The following is a 13,504-nucleotide window of genomic DNA, read 5'->3' as shown; positions in this document are numbered from 1 at the left end:
CTAGCTAACTAAATCATTCTGGAATTAGCCACATTAAATTGTTTTTTTAAAGAATAGTTCTAAGTTGAGTCTTGAATATCATTGGATGATATTCCTTCTAGTTTTCTTTTTCTGGGAATATATTTTGCTTTGTATATTCAAAAGAACTCCCATGGAATTGATATTTAATAAATGATCTCTAACAAAAATCTTAGTTTGAATTTCAATCTTAGAAATATAGAGAATAAACTGAAATTTTTTCCAAGTTCACTATCATTGGGAAGGAAATCAGATGACATCTCCTTTAAAATGTTTCTCATCTGATAATAGAAGGAAGCTTCGGAGGTTTTAAAATATGTGTGTGCATCCTGGTAATTTTTATATTATGAGAATGAAAATGCACTCTGGAAAATTTTTTCCTTTTTTCTACAATACTATCCCAATTCTTTTCTGTAACCAGGGAGGCTAAAAGTCCAGTTAAAATTACTTTATAAAAGTAGACCCATCAGTTAGAAATATGAAGTAACTAGAGCCAAGAAGATGTTTATTGTGCTTTCTAGAATTTAAATTAGCTAAATCAAGGCAGAAAGATAACAAAAGTTGAGCAAGTGTTGAGAGGCAGAAAGACAGAAAGAAGACAAGACAAAGAAGCAGGAGAGAGAGATACAATTAGAAAGAAAGACGGAGTTGGGTGAAACATATTAAAAAATGAGAAGAATAAAGTGATAAGAGAAGCATCCACATATAAGTGAAGAAAGATAAATAAGAAGGAATTAAAGGAAGTTCCTTTGTAAAAAAAATGAAACTAATATAAATTCAGAAAAACTTGAAGGAGGTAGAGAAAATAAGAGATAGGAGAAAATGGAAAAGGTATAGATTCCAAACGGTTACTGAGCTTCTTTTCTATGCCAGACACCACTAATAAATACGGCTGAAAATTTCACAGGCTAAGTGGGCAGAAAATCATACAAAGAATTATAGTACGCAGAAATAATTATGTAGAAGGTATAGTGATTGTTCTAAGAAGTTGTCAGTTCAGTATACAGTGTGTGATAGTGTGTGTGGGCTCTGTGTGTGTGTGTTTGTGTAAATGTTTTCAGATAAAGGAAACCTAAAGAAATACTGATTAATGATGATGTAACAGTGTCTATCTTACTTTAATTTGAAAATAGTAATAATTATTATAATATACCAAAAATATGTTTTTATCATTTCCTATATGTTAGAAAGCATGCTAAACAATTGACATACATACCATCAGTTAATCCTAATAGTAATCAAATCAGAGTTGCTATTATCCTTCTTTAACAGATGGAGATCTAAGTCATAGAGAGATTATATAACTTACCAAAAATCATATACTGATTTTGCCAGGATTTGAACAAAGTCTGATTCCAAAGCTCATGCTTTAACTATTGTGCCATAGATAATCTTTCATATCCACATACTACCAATGCTTTATCATCTATTAATCCTCTCATGTTCCCTTTTGCTTTGACTGTACATATGAATTTATATGTATCAGATTTAAATCTATCATAGCTCCTCATTCATTTTCCAAGTAGCTCTAAGTATCTCATCCTATAAATCTTTCTTCCACTAACTACAATTGATACAGACTTTAGTACAGTTCTAGGCAGGCAGCATAAATGCCATTCTTTTAACTTCAGCCTCTCACAATCTATATGCAGTACATTGATTTATACTTGTAATCCCTTTTGCTCATGTTTCATATGAACCAGGCAGTAACATTCACTAGGTCAAGAAATGTATCTTAGTCATATTTTCAGCCCCCAAATTTAGCACAAAACTGGCATATGGTAAATGCTAATAAATATATATTGAATAAATGAACATATAATAGAAATTGATCAAAGCTTCCATCATTCTCCTAAGGTTCCATGGATTAGGGTCCATATTATTGTACTTTCATGAGTTCTGTAGCACTTTGTACTAAGGCTATAAAATACAGTGGTTAAGAATATGGCAGCTTGAGCCAGGCTGCCTGATCTAGGATCATGGCTCTTAGATGCAGGAGCTATATGACATTAAGCAAGATAGCTTGATATCTTTAAAGTTTCAGTTTCTCCATCTGGAAAACAGGAATAATAATAGAATTTATCTCACAGGGTTTTACTGAAGATTAAATAAGATAATACATACTTTGCTGAGCATTCCTTTCTTCTTGCTCTACTAGAAATCTGGGTCTTCCAAAAGATGCTATTTTTCTGTAGGTCTCTCAGGGCCTCACAGGGGTGGTGGTTGTTTTATCATATCCTTATATCACTAGGACCTGAGGTGGGGCATGTGTTGTTGAAACTTACTCCTATTTCCCTATTATTACTGCCACCCTATTAAAAAGAGAAGAAGAAAGAAAAAAAAAAGGAAAAAAGAAACTATATATATTCAAACTCCCTGCATTTCTTCTTCCTCCACTCTCTCTTAAAACCACTCCAAACTTTCGCCTTCAACATTGCACCGAACTATTCCTGTCAATGCCACAAATGAGCACTACATTGCTAATTCGATAATCAGTTCTCATACTTCCTCTTACTTGATCAGACTTGACACAGCTGATCACTTTCTCCTTTAGATGCCTTCTTCCTTTGGCTTTTAGTAAACCACACTCTTCTGGTTTTCTTCTCATTAACTGTCTCTATATATTAATATTCTTCCTCATCTAAGATGATGGTTCTACCTCATCTTCCTGGACAGTATGATCAATGTTTTTATGGCTCAGTTCTAGCCACATTTATTCCTTTGATGAGGTAAGTCATTCAGTCTCCCCTGATGGTTAGACCAAATATATTGATATCAAACTTTAAATGCTATCTTTTTCGTCTTCTCTATATCCAACACACCAGCAAAGTCTGTTGGTTATACCTTAAAAATGCATTCATAGTCATCCATTTTTACCACTTCTCTCATGAAAACCTGGTCTAAGCTATCTTTATTTTCTGCCTGGAATATTGTTAATACATTTCCCACTGGTCACCTTGAACTTAACTGATGATTCTCAACATAAGGGTCAAAGCAATTTTGTTAAAACTTGTGTGAAATCATTTCACTCTTCTGCTTGAAACACTCCAGTAGCTTTCCTTCTCACTCAGAGAAAAAGACAATGTCCTTACAATTGCCCACAAGGCCTGTGCAATCTTCCTCCACCCATCCTACCTCTCTGATCTTATCTCTGTCCCCTCTCCCTCACTCTGCTCAACATTTCACCCACCATAACTTGCTTGCAATTGTGTTTCTCAAATACATTAGGCATGTCCCTATCTCAAGTCCCTTTCACTCAGTATTCCCTCTGTTTTCAATGCTCTTCTAGGAATCTACAGAGATTTCCCATAATCGTCTTAGAAACTTTGCTCCAAGGGCACTTCTCAGTAAGTTCTTCCCATACTTTCCTATTTAAAATTGTATTCCCCTAAGTATCCCTTTTTCCTGCTTTATTTTTTGATATAACCCCTTTCACATACTAACATACTACATAATTTTCTTAGTGATTTGGATTACTTTCTGTCTCCCTCCAATGTAAAGCAAACCCCATAAAAATAAGGATTTTTTTTGGTCTATTTTGTTGTTTGCTATATACATAGAATAAGGCTTGACACCTAGTGGCCACTTAAAAATATTTGTATAAAACTATGTAAGCTTGTGTAACTGAAATGCAATGATACATATATCATGTATATTATGTATAAATATACAATGTGAGTAGAGGAGAGTGTGTACTATATGTAAGCTATTTGGCACATAGAAATAACTCATTAAATATTAGCTATAATTGTTAGAAAATTTATGTGTACATAATAGACATTACATATGCTTACTGTACCTGAAGAATGAATGAATAAAAATAATCAACGTAATGTATTATTCATGTTACCTTAAAATGCTGTAGTTTTCCCCCTATGGGAATACCATCAGAATTGCATTCTAGGTATCCAGCAGAGCAACAATGGCCAAATCCTGGATATAACCACATAAAGTATTGATGACTGAGTTAGTATTGTCCTTTTCACACATTATCTAAGTTTAAGCCTGAACAGCTCTCATCAGTATTCCAACCGTTCAATAAAGACACTTAATAAACTCAGAGTAGCTGAACAGTCATCACTGAGATGTCTAATTGAGCAGCCCTGAGGGGCAGTATAGGATCCTACAAGAGTAGGGAAGATTAGTATCTCAAACAGAGCGACTGATGTCAGGAACAATTGCTGCAGTGTGATCCACCAGAATTTTGAACAAAATGCCCAGAACAGCAGCTAATAATCAGAAAAAGACAGAAAACACACCTGAAGAGAGGAAAGATTCAATTTGAGTTTTCTACAAAGACTTTTCTAAATGCTGCCCTATAATGGGATAAATATTGAGTTTCTAAAGAAAAAAAATTATATGTAATTTACCTAAACTCTGTTTTCCTGCAGAATGCTAAAAAGAATGCTGTGTGTAATACGTCCATAGCACAGGTAATTTACTGATTGCTTTGGTCCCTATGTTAATGTTGAGCAGTATTGTATAAATCAAACTCTCACTAAATATGTTTTTGAATTGCTGTTTGAACTCCAACTACTATCCTCAAAGCTTACCTTCTTGCTACTATATCATTAAAAAACACACTTCATCTCTCAATTCTATTTTTCTTTATACAAGGCTTACTTATTTAAATAACCACTAACTGGGTCATTCTGCCAGGTGCTGAGGGAAACAAAAGTAAATTAGACAGTCTCTGTCTTCAGGAATTTATAATCTAAACATAAAAACATTCATTATATGACATAATATAAAGGGGAAGGTGGATATTAATTTTTTTCCAGCTTCATTGAGGTCTAACTGACAAGCAAAAACTGTACATATTTAAGGTGCACAGTATATGGCTTGATACTTTACACATTATAAAATGATTGCCACAACCAGGTTAATTAACATATCCATCACCTCACATAGTTCCTTTTTTTTTTAATGTGGTGAGAACACTGAAGATCTACTCTCTTAACAAATTTCAAGTATACAATACACAATACAGTATTATTAATTATAGTCACCATGTTGTACATTAGATCCCCAGAACTTATTCATTTTAAAACTAGATGTTTGTACCCTTTTACTGACTTCTCTGCACTTAAATCTGAATGAATATCATTAGTAACAACATCAAAGAATAATGAATAATTTAGTATCAAGAAATAAGTAGAATTTGAGTAAAATCTTCAGGAAAGGTTAAGATTTTGATGTCATAATATAATAGCACAGTATGTAATTATTGCATGTAGAGCTGAGATAATGGGTTGGTTTCAGCTTTGCCACTGAATAGTGGGAGTAATGTCACACTGGGAAAGCAACTTAACCCTTCTGTGTCTCTGTAGTTTCCTGATCTATATCTGAGGCATAATAGTAGTGCAATGGTATGTGATCATTATGACAATCACAAGGACCTCATGGAGTTCTTGTGAAGATTAAAAAAAATAATCTATATGAAGGGCTTTGTTAATAAATGCTAAATGAATGTTAGTGCTTATTGTAAAGAGAGGCTGTTTAGGGCTTCCCTGGTGGTGCAGTGATTGAGAGTCCGCCTGCTGATGCAGGGGACATGGGTTCATGCCCCGGTCCGGGAACGTCTCACATGCCGTGGAGCGGCTGGGCCCATGAACCATGGCCGCTGAGCCTGCACGTCTGGAGCCTGTGCTCCACAATGGGAGAGGCCACAACAGTGAGAGACCCGTGTACCGAAAAAAAAAAAAAAAAAAGAGGCTGTTTACACATAAAATACATATCAGTATGATTTACGATTTCAAGAAACTTGTTGAACATGTAGAAATGATGTCTGTGAAATTGTAGGAACACTTCTTAATAGTATATAAGAAAGCATTAGACACAATTCATTACAAAAACTGAGAACTGCAAGCAATCAAGAAATAGCTTTTAAGAATCAGAGAAAGAGAGAGAGAGAGAGAGATGTTGTTAACTGGAGTTCTATGAAGGAGATGAAATTACAAATAAGCCTTGGATAGATGGTGAACACAACCAAGTACATGTTGTTTTGTTACCTGTGGATACTTTAATATCTAACCTTCCCTGAACAATGTCATAAAACAGCATATGCAATCCTCAGTTCTACACAGAGATATCTGTGTACGTCTTAAATCAGAACACCAATTGAGTATTCTTCAGTTTTTCTGAAATTTCCAGTTCCCTACCTTGAAAAATTAAAATTCATCCTACAAACATTTTCCAACTTTTTCCACAACAAATTCTTTAGCAGGTTTTCCATTTGTATCCTCCCAAAACACATATGCTATACATAATTCTATTATTTTATAAATTACATTGTACTGACTATATACCTCATTTTTATGCTTGAATGAAACAACTGCCTCATTTTTGTTTCCCTAATATCTTTCCTGGAGTTGATATTCAATAAAATGCAAACCAAATAAATGTTCTATAGAAAAGTGAAAATGTGGACTAGAGAAAAAGTGACAGTATGTGCAGTGGATATGCAGTTAGATGAAAGCACTGTGAAAGGGAAGTTAGAGAAAATAGAACATGACCAAGGAGAGGACCTTGTTTAATTGTCAGAAAATATCCAAATTGGCTCATTATAGAATGACTCCTTATGGTAATATAAACAAGAGTGGGCAATTTCAAAATCACAGAATAGAAAAAGGTAGACTATTCACGAGAAAGATGATGTCTGATATATAGACAATCAGAAAAGTCAGTTTAAAGGAACACTGAGGAAAAGAAAGTTGCAAGAAAAGTAGATCAATAATGTTGTTTGCTGAAACGCTAGAAAATTATAAGATTGGTCAAAAAAGTAGTCATTGGAGACCTTAGAGAGTGCAGTATCAGTACAGATGTGAGAAAACCCAAATTGCAGAGCTTAAGGGAATTGGTGAAGAAGTGATGGTAACAAGCACAGAGATTTAACAGGAGAAGATCCAACTAAGAAAAACCATTCTATTATGAGTTGTATAAGTCATTGATGACTCAGAGCCAGGCAAGTTTATAATTACATTTTTGTTCAATTCCAATTTCTATTAAAAACATTTAAAATGAATTCTGTCTTTTCACACAATTAGGATGTGAGCATTTTTCTTTTCAAAGGGTTCAAAAATGTTAGGTTGTTAGAACCAGAGAGGGAAGCATCCACCTTACTAGTTATCATTAATTGTATTGTATCACTTGGATAGTGAATTAGACCTTTTACTTCTTTCCCTGTCTCAACGGGACAAATGAGAGTATCTGAAATATCAGTATTTAGGTATTCTGAGTTACCTTGGAAGTAAACTTTTTGGGGGATATGGGTGTGGGTGTGGGTGTGTTAGCAGAGAGAGAATCTTCTAAGTACAATAACTGGTCTTCTGTTTCTCAGAGTTTATTTATTTACTTTTTGGACTCTAGCTCTCTGGCCTTCCAGGGTGTACAGATAGGCTTTACGAGAGCCTATTAGTAGAGTACACAAAAGCTACTGAAGTAATCCTTCTAGGCCCAAGGTCAGAGCCTAGAAAAGTGAAAAAAACTTCTTGTTGCCAAAACAAGAAAAGACATACGCTTTTTCAAACCTTTGCTCTGCAACAAATCCATTTTGGGTCTACAGGATCCACAAGATTACTCACCTTTGGGAAAGAGGAAAAAGGAAATTCAAGTGTGGATACAATCTAAAAATGAGGACACAGACAAGTTTTCATCTGGAGATGAAATTTAGAATGTTTAGGAAAGTTTTACTGGAGTAAGCATTGAAGGTGCTCTTTCTTGTCATACCATTCTAAATGTTCCATAATAATGCAATCCAGACAGTTTATATAAATCTTATAGCTTATAAAGCTTCAAGAAAAAAAAAAAAGACAAATAGGATTTTAAATCAGCCTGTAGGGAAAACACAAAGTTACTCTTAAAACTTGAATTTAACCTCTCAGAATAAAAATACATTCTGTAAGATAGAATAAGTGAAAGGGTAGAGAAGGAAAGATGTCCATATTATATTAAGATTAAAATTTGCATAAAATATATGCTATACGTGGTTTTATTTTTGTCTAAAATGTGTGTTATCTATTATGTATGAGTGTGTACATGTATATTGCTCTATATCTCTCGATGTGTGCTGCCTTAAGAAATCATATTTAAATGAAGGATTGAGAAGTTTCAGAGACAATTAATTTCATTGAAAATTACTTAGGTATAGTCTCCAATAATCACCTTTAATTTAATTATAACTGAAACAGACTCAAAAGAAACTACTGCATTGTACTATGTTCAAAGAAATATAATGTTAACAAGAGGAAGATGACCTGCACTAAGCTTTGAAATAACAAACTCAAAAAATAAGAAATTATACAAACATTTCCAGCATGATCCTGGGGAGACCATGAGTGTCCCACAAATAAAGTATTGCAGTCTATGAGGCAAGGATATTGTTATAACAGTGCCCTATGTGACAGTCTGTCATGGTCTGGACACATGAACCATTAAGATAATTTAACTCTTCTCACAGAGCTGTTAAGTTTACATAACCATTTCTTCTTAAGGTATCTAAAGGGGGGAAAATCTTTCTTGGAAACACAAGTGTTTCAGCTCATTGGGCAGTTATATTTTCCTTATAATGCTATTATTAACATTGTAATTTGCATGACTCTCTCTTTTAAGTTTAATTAGTATTAACCCAGTGGCATTCTACTTTGTGACCGGTTGGTGCACTTGCTAAAAATGAAGTTTTCAGGCTTTAGTGTCAGACCTCAGAAGATTTTAGTCTCAGACCTTATAACATGGCTATCCCCTTAATTGATTGACATGTGCGTCTCATCACTGACCTTCCATGGATTAGATTACCTAACCTTCCATTAGATTACCTAACAAGCATGAAAATACACCTGGAAATGTTCCTCAAACTTCACTTATAGTTTCATTTGAATCAGTAAACTCTCCAAGGAAAGAATACAGTCATCAATACTTTTAAGAATAAAATATAATGTAACAAAGTTAAATCTTCGAGGTGTTCAGTAAATTTGGAGAGATATAAAGAAAGAACGTACATATAGTGCACAAGAGCACAAAGTACTCATTGTACTTTATACATAAATTTATAAAAAGAAGCATAATTATTTATAAATAATTAGAAGTAATAATAGCAATAAAGATAAAAAGAAATTTTAGTGAACCTTGATCATATGTCAGGTACTGTGTGAAACTGCATAAAACTGAGTTTCAGATTGTTATCATTAATAAGGAAACTGAGCCTAAGGAAATTTTGTGACTTTCTGAGCTTATATACAGGATCCCTTCATAAAGTTGTTCTGGTTGTGCGCTATATAAGGGTTCCATTCACATCATAGATATATGCTAGTTTACATAATAGCTCAAGGGCAAGAGGAAAGAGTTTTGTCTTCCAGGCTGAATGCTTGAGCAGCCAGGGAGAACCCTTTCTTTAAAAAAACTGATATTGGCTTTCATGATCTGCACACACAAGGGAATCTCTCTCTCTAACACACACATACACACACACTCATTGGCACACATACCCTTTTAAAACTCCTCTAATACTCTAATGCTCTGGTTCCAAGTTAGTTATAATGTTACGATACATTTTTTAAAAATAAATACTTCTCCTATCTGCTTATGGAAGTAATATCTACTCGATATGGCAATTTGGAAATGCAGAGGAAATAATAAAAAATGAAAATAAAACATACCCCTTAACTATATAACATTTTCCTTTCTTCCTCCCTTTGCCTCCCATTTATCAATCATTCATGAACTCAAAATCAAATCAAAATAAACAAAAACACAAACCCTGTGGACAACATGGTTTCTTTACCTCACTGTGAATAATATGTATAACAAGGAATATGTTTTTTATATCTTTTATCCCACACAACATACAATTTAGCAGATAGCCTTGCTTCCTCTGCTTCCCATGGCACCTCCTTTTCAGGCTCCCACACTCAATGTGGGATCAGGGCACATGTTCCCATTCCAATAAAGTTGTCAGGATTGATAATGCATTAAACTATAAGCTAAAATATCAGTCCTAATGCTCTCTTATTGGGAAGAGGGTAGCTACTATCAACTACAAATCAATTATGTTTTCCAATATTCTATCGGTTAGCTAAATTCTGACTTTAAAATGTAATATCATACTATAAATCTCATGTTATTAATGCATGCTTAAATATGTAGTCATCAAACAAATGAAATGCTCATTAAGGAATAGACCATCTGCAACTTTTATTACTGAACCTAAAACCTTACCCCAGCGATTTGAATGAGAAATATCAAAAGACTCAAAATTTAGCCCAAGTTCCCAAGTAAAAAAATTAGTTGTAAAATATTGAAAATAACAATTATGCAATATACATTTCTTAGAAGCAGATTCACACATTTGGGTAATACTAGAATATTTCATTTCAGGTTAAAATTTTTATTGAATAAACAGTATTTTTTCCTTCCAACTGCCTTATGCCTAAGCAAGGAAATGCATAGGAAAAAACAGGAAAGTGTTTTTAATTGCAAGTCCAGGAGAATTCTATGTTTTAACATAACAGTGACCTAAACTGTTATACTAATAGCCTTAGGGTAGTTTCAATTTTTTCTCCTTCATTTTCCTCTATCCGAAGCTTCTAACTATGTATGGAAATCAGTTGTCAACTATCAAAAGGGCTAATCCAACCAGTGGATTACCTATGGCAAAACTGCTTTTATTTTTCCTTTTTTTTCTCATATTTCTATCATGATTATGATTCTCACCATCGTCTTCTTTCAATCTAACCCATACCTGCATCCCCAAGCATTTGGATAAAAAAGTAGTTTCAAGAAATTCATATCACATATTCCAGTTAAGTGTTATTTTGTGTTTTAGCCATGCTTTGCTTACTCCTGGTTTAATTCCTGCATAATGTGGGCTCAACTTTTATATGGATTTTAAAAAAGTAGTAACTATGAAAACCATTTTCATGAACAATAAAATAAAAGTGACGTCAGAGTCCCTAATTGAAGAAGACCAGAGAGAAGTAAAGACCTGAGGGCAACCTAGGGGAATGTGTTATTACATCTGGGAGCACGCTCATTGGAGGATGCAAGTACAGAAGGAATGCTGAAAAGCATATAAAGTTAAGAAATCTCTATAAAAACTACAGAAAATTTTTGTTTCTTTGCCACAGTTCCAGTCCCTTCAGTCTTCCTAAGTACTGAGCAACCTATCTCCAGGAGAGAACTGAAAAGGCTTTCTAACTGTGGCTGGAAGGAGGTCTTCCATGAGCGCAGTGAGGGGGCAGCCTCACTATAAAATGTAACTTGGCAGTTGTGAAGTTGCACTGTGCTTCAGAAAGTAACTACTCGATGGCCAACAGTGACCTGATAATCTTATTTTGGTGACTATCTATACAAGCACATTTAGAGAGACCAAGAGCTGTAATTAGCTTATTAAAGAAACTAATTTATAGCATTATAAGTTAAACCAGGAGTGATTTCCTCTGATAACCTAAATTGCGTTGCTAAAAAGTACAGGGTTTGTGAAAGTCTAATGTGAGCAATGACAGTGAATCCGTCCCTCTCAGTGTGAACACTAAATATGAATACAAATAGAATGCCTTATGGCATAAAGAAATACCAACACACTGATTTGTCATCTATTCTTGGGGCATGATTTAAAATGCATTCTTTTAACTTAAAGTCATGCTCTTTTAAGTTCCACTGATTTTTATTTTTGCTTCAAAGTAGCAGTTACATTATTTATTTCTTACTGCACTTTTAAATTTGTTGTTAGACTGGAGATTCACAATCTACATAAATGGCAATGACATGAACATTAAATTCAGATGCACTTGAAGTAAACACTGTGCTAATTAGCAGAACTTTTCAAGGGTTTAGGCTGTTGACTTTATGAAATAGCTGCTATTGTAAATTATTCTGCAAATCCCCAAAGAGACATGATATCCTAACTATGGAGGACTGAGAATGTCTTAATATGTACACAATTTGAACACTGTTTGGGAAAAAGTCAAATTAATACATCTATCTTCAGATCGTTCAGTTTAGCCAAACAAAGCACACACACACAAAATTCACAATCCTTGTTGCCTCTAAGCGCAACTAGGGAACATGGCAACAAGGGTAAGGAGATCGTTGTTCACCTGTGTACCCTGAATGCTGAACAAATGTCGAGTAAAAATAATAAAAAGTAATAAATAAATTAATAATAATAAAAGAACAAGCTCATTTTTCTTGAATATTCAACTTCTAGGTTGGGAAAATTTATCCACTTTTCTTCTCTTAAAGTATTACATATATAATTTCATTATGTAGTATATATATAATATATACATATACTCCACACTTTCATTATGTAGTACTCAAAGACAGATTCCTCCAATATTGAAATATCTAAGACAGGCACATTTGACCCACTGCAGATATAACATGTTAAATGGTCCCTACAGAGCTTGATGACAAATATATCTTTCTCAACTGACTGATTTACTCTTAAGAAATGACTTAGAAAATCTAACGCCAAGTTTTTTACATTTTTTTCACTCTTTCTAAATAAAATAGTGGGGGATGAAATAATGCAATCCCCAATTAAAGTGCTAACACTAAAATCACTTATGACATCTACTTTTGACCCCTTCAGAGATTTTTTTCTCATAGGAAATTTTGGTATCTTTTACATTCCTAAGCTTGATCTAAGGCTACTGTTTGTACTTGTTCAACGATTAGCAAATAGAATTGAATTTTTAAAATAATAATTAAGCATTTGTTTAGTAAGTATAAGTAAATGTTCATTTAGAGGCCTAGCACTGGATTTTCTACCATACTGCAATCCTTATTAGAAAAGCAAAGTTCATCGAATGCTACTTTTGTAAGTTTATTTTAATTAAGGAAAATTATTGTACAGGGTCACCAACCTTTAAAAATGAACTACAAATTAGCATTACTCATTCCTATGGTGTTTTTCACATTCCACTGAAATTCTGGCTAACTCTAAAGGTCAAAGTAAAAGCATCCTTACCATCATCATATTGGCCCAAGCAGACTGTGAAGAGACAGCAAAAGATAATCCCTGAAGCTAACCATTTCCAGAGATAAAACTGTTGGAACATCTTCAGTCAAATTCCACTCAAGGCTGATCTGAAATAACAAGAGGAAAAAAGGAACATTTGACAAGTTGATTAGTCTGTTATAGGTAAACACAACTGTCACAACATAGAAAAGCCTTAATGACTTCATAGTTACTTACCTGTGCCACACTATCCTTTAACAAAGTAACACACTTGTTTAATGTGCTGGAACTTATCTACATGAATTTGCAGACAAGTCTCTAAGTAAAGACATCTTTTCTGTTATTTACTTTGTAAGCAAGTAAGTTGAGAACTTAACATACTAATGACACCAGAACCACATCTTTAAAATTGAGACCCTGTGAGTGAATCAAACGCCAATCAGTTTAACTCACTAAATTTATCTTATGTATAGAATAGTTCAATTATAAAGAGTAAGCTTTTGCAACAATTTAAGATGTTAAACCAGC

At 33.8% G+C, this 13,504-nt stretch overlaps 1 protein-coding gene across 6 annotated transcripts in view; it reads right to left on the bottom strand.

Moving 5' to 3' along the window:
• Positions 1-13,076, bottom strand: part of PCDH15 (protocadherin related 15) — a gene marked incomplete at both ends in the record, with an annotated part of 722,972 nt that extends 709,896 nt beyond the window's left edge. For all 6 annotated transcript variants that reach the window (XM_082633167.1, XM_082633165.1, XM_082633166.1 and 3 more), the window contains one exon: positions 12,986-13,076. In XM_082633167.1, the coding sequence (XP_082489293.1) occupies positions 12,986-13,076 (91 nt within the window). The remainder of the gene's footprint in view (positions 1-12,985) is intronic.
• Positions 13,077-13,504: the final 428 nt, after the last annotated feature.

Source organism: Mesoplodon mirus, assembly GCF_964341445.2.
Source record: "Mesoplodon mirus genome assembly, chromosome: 2".
NCBI lineage: Eukaryota > Metazoa > Chordata > Mammalia > Artiodactyla > Ziphiidae > Mesoplodon > Mesoplodon mirus.
The sequence above is the reverse complement of the archived record's forward strand: the minus strand, read 5'-3'. Positions and strand labels throughout refer to the sequence as shown.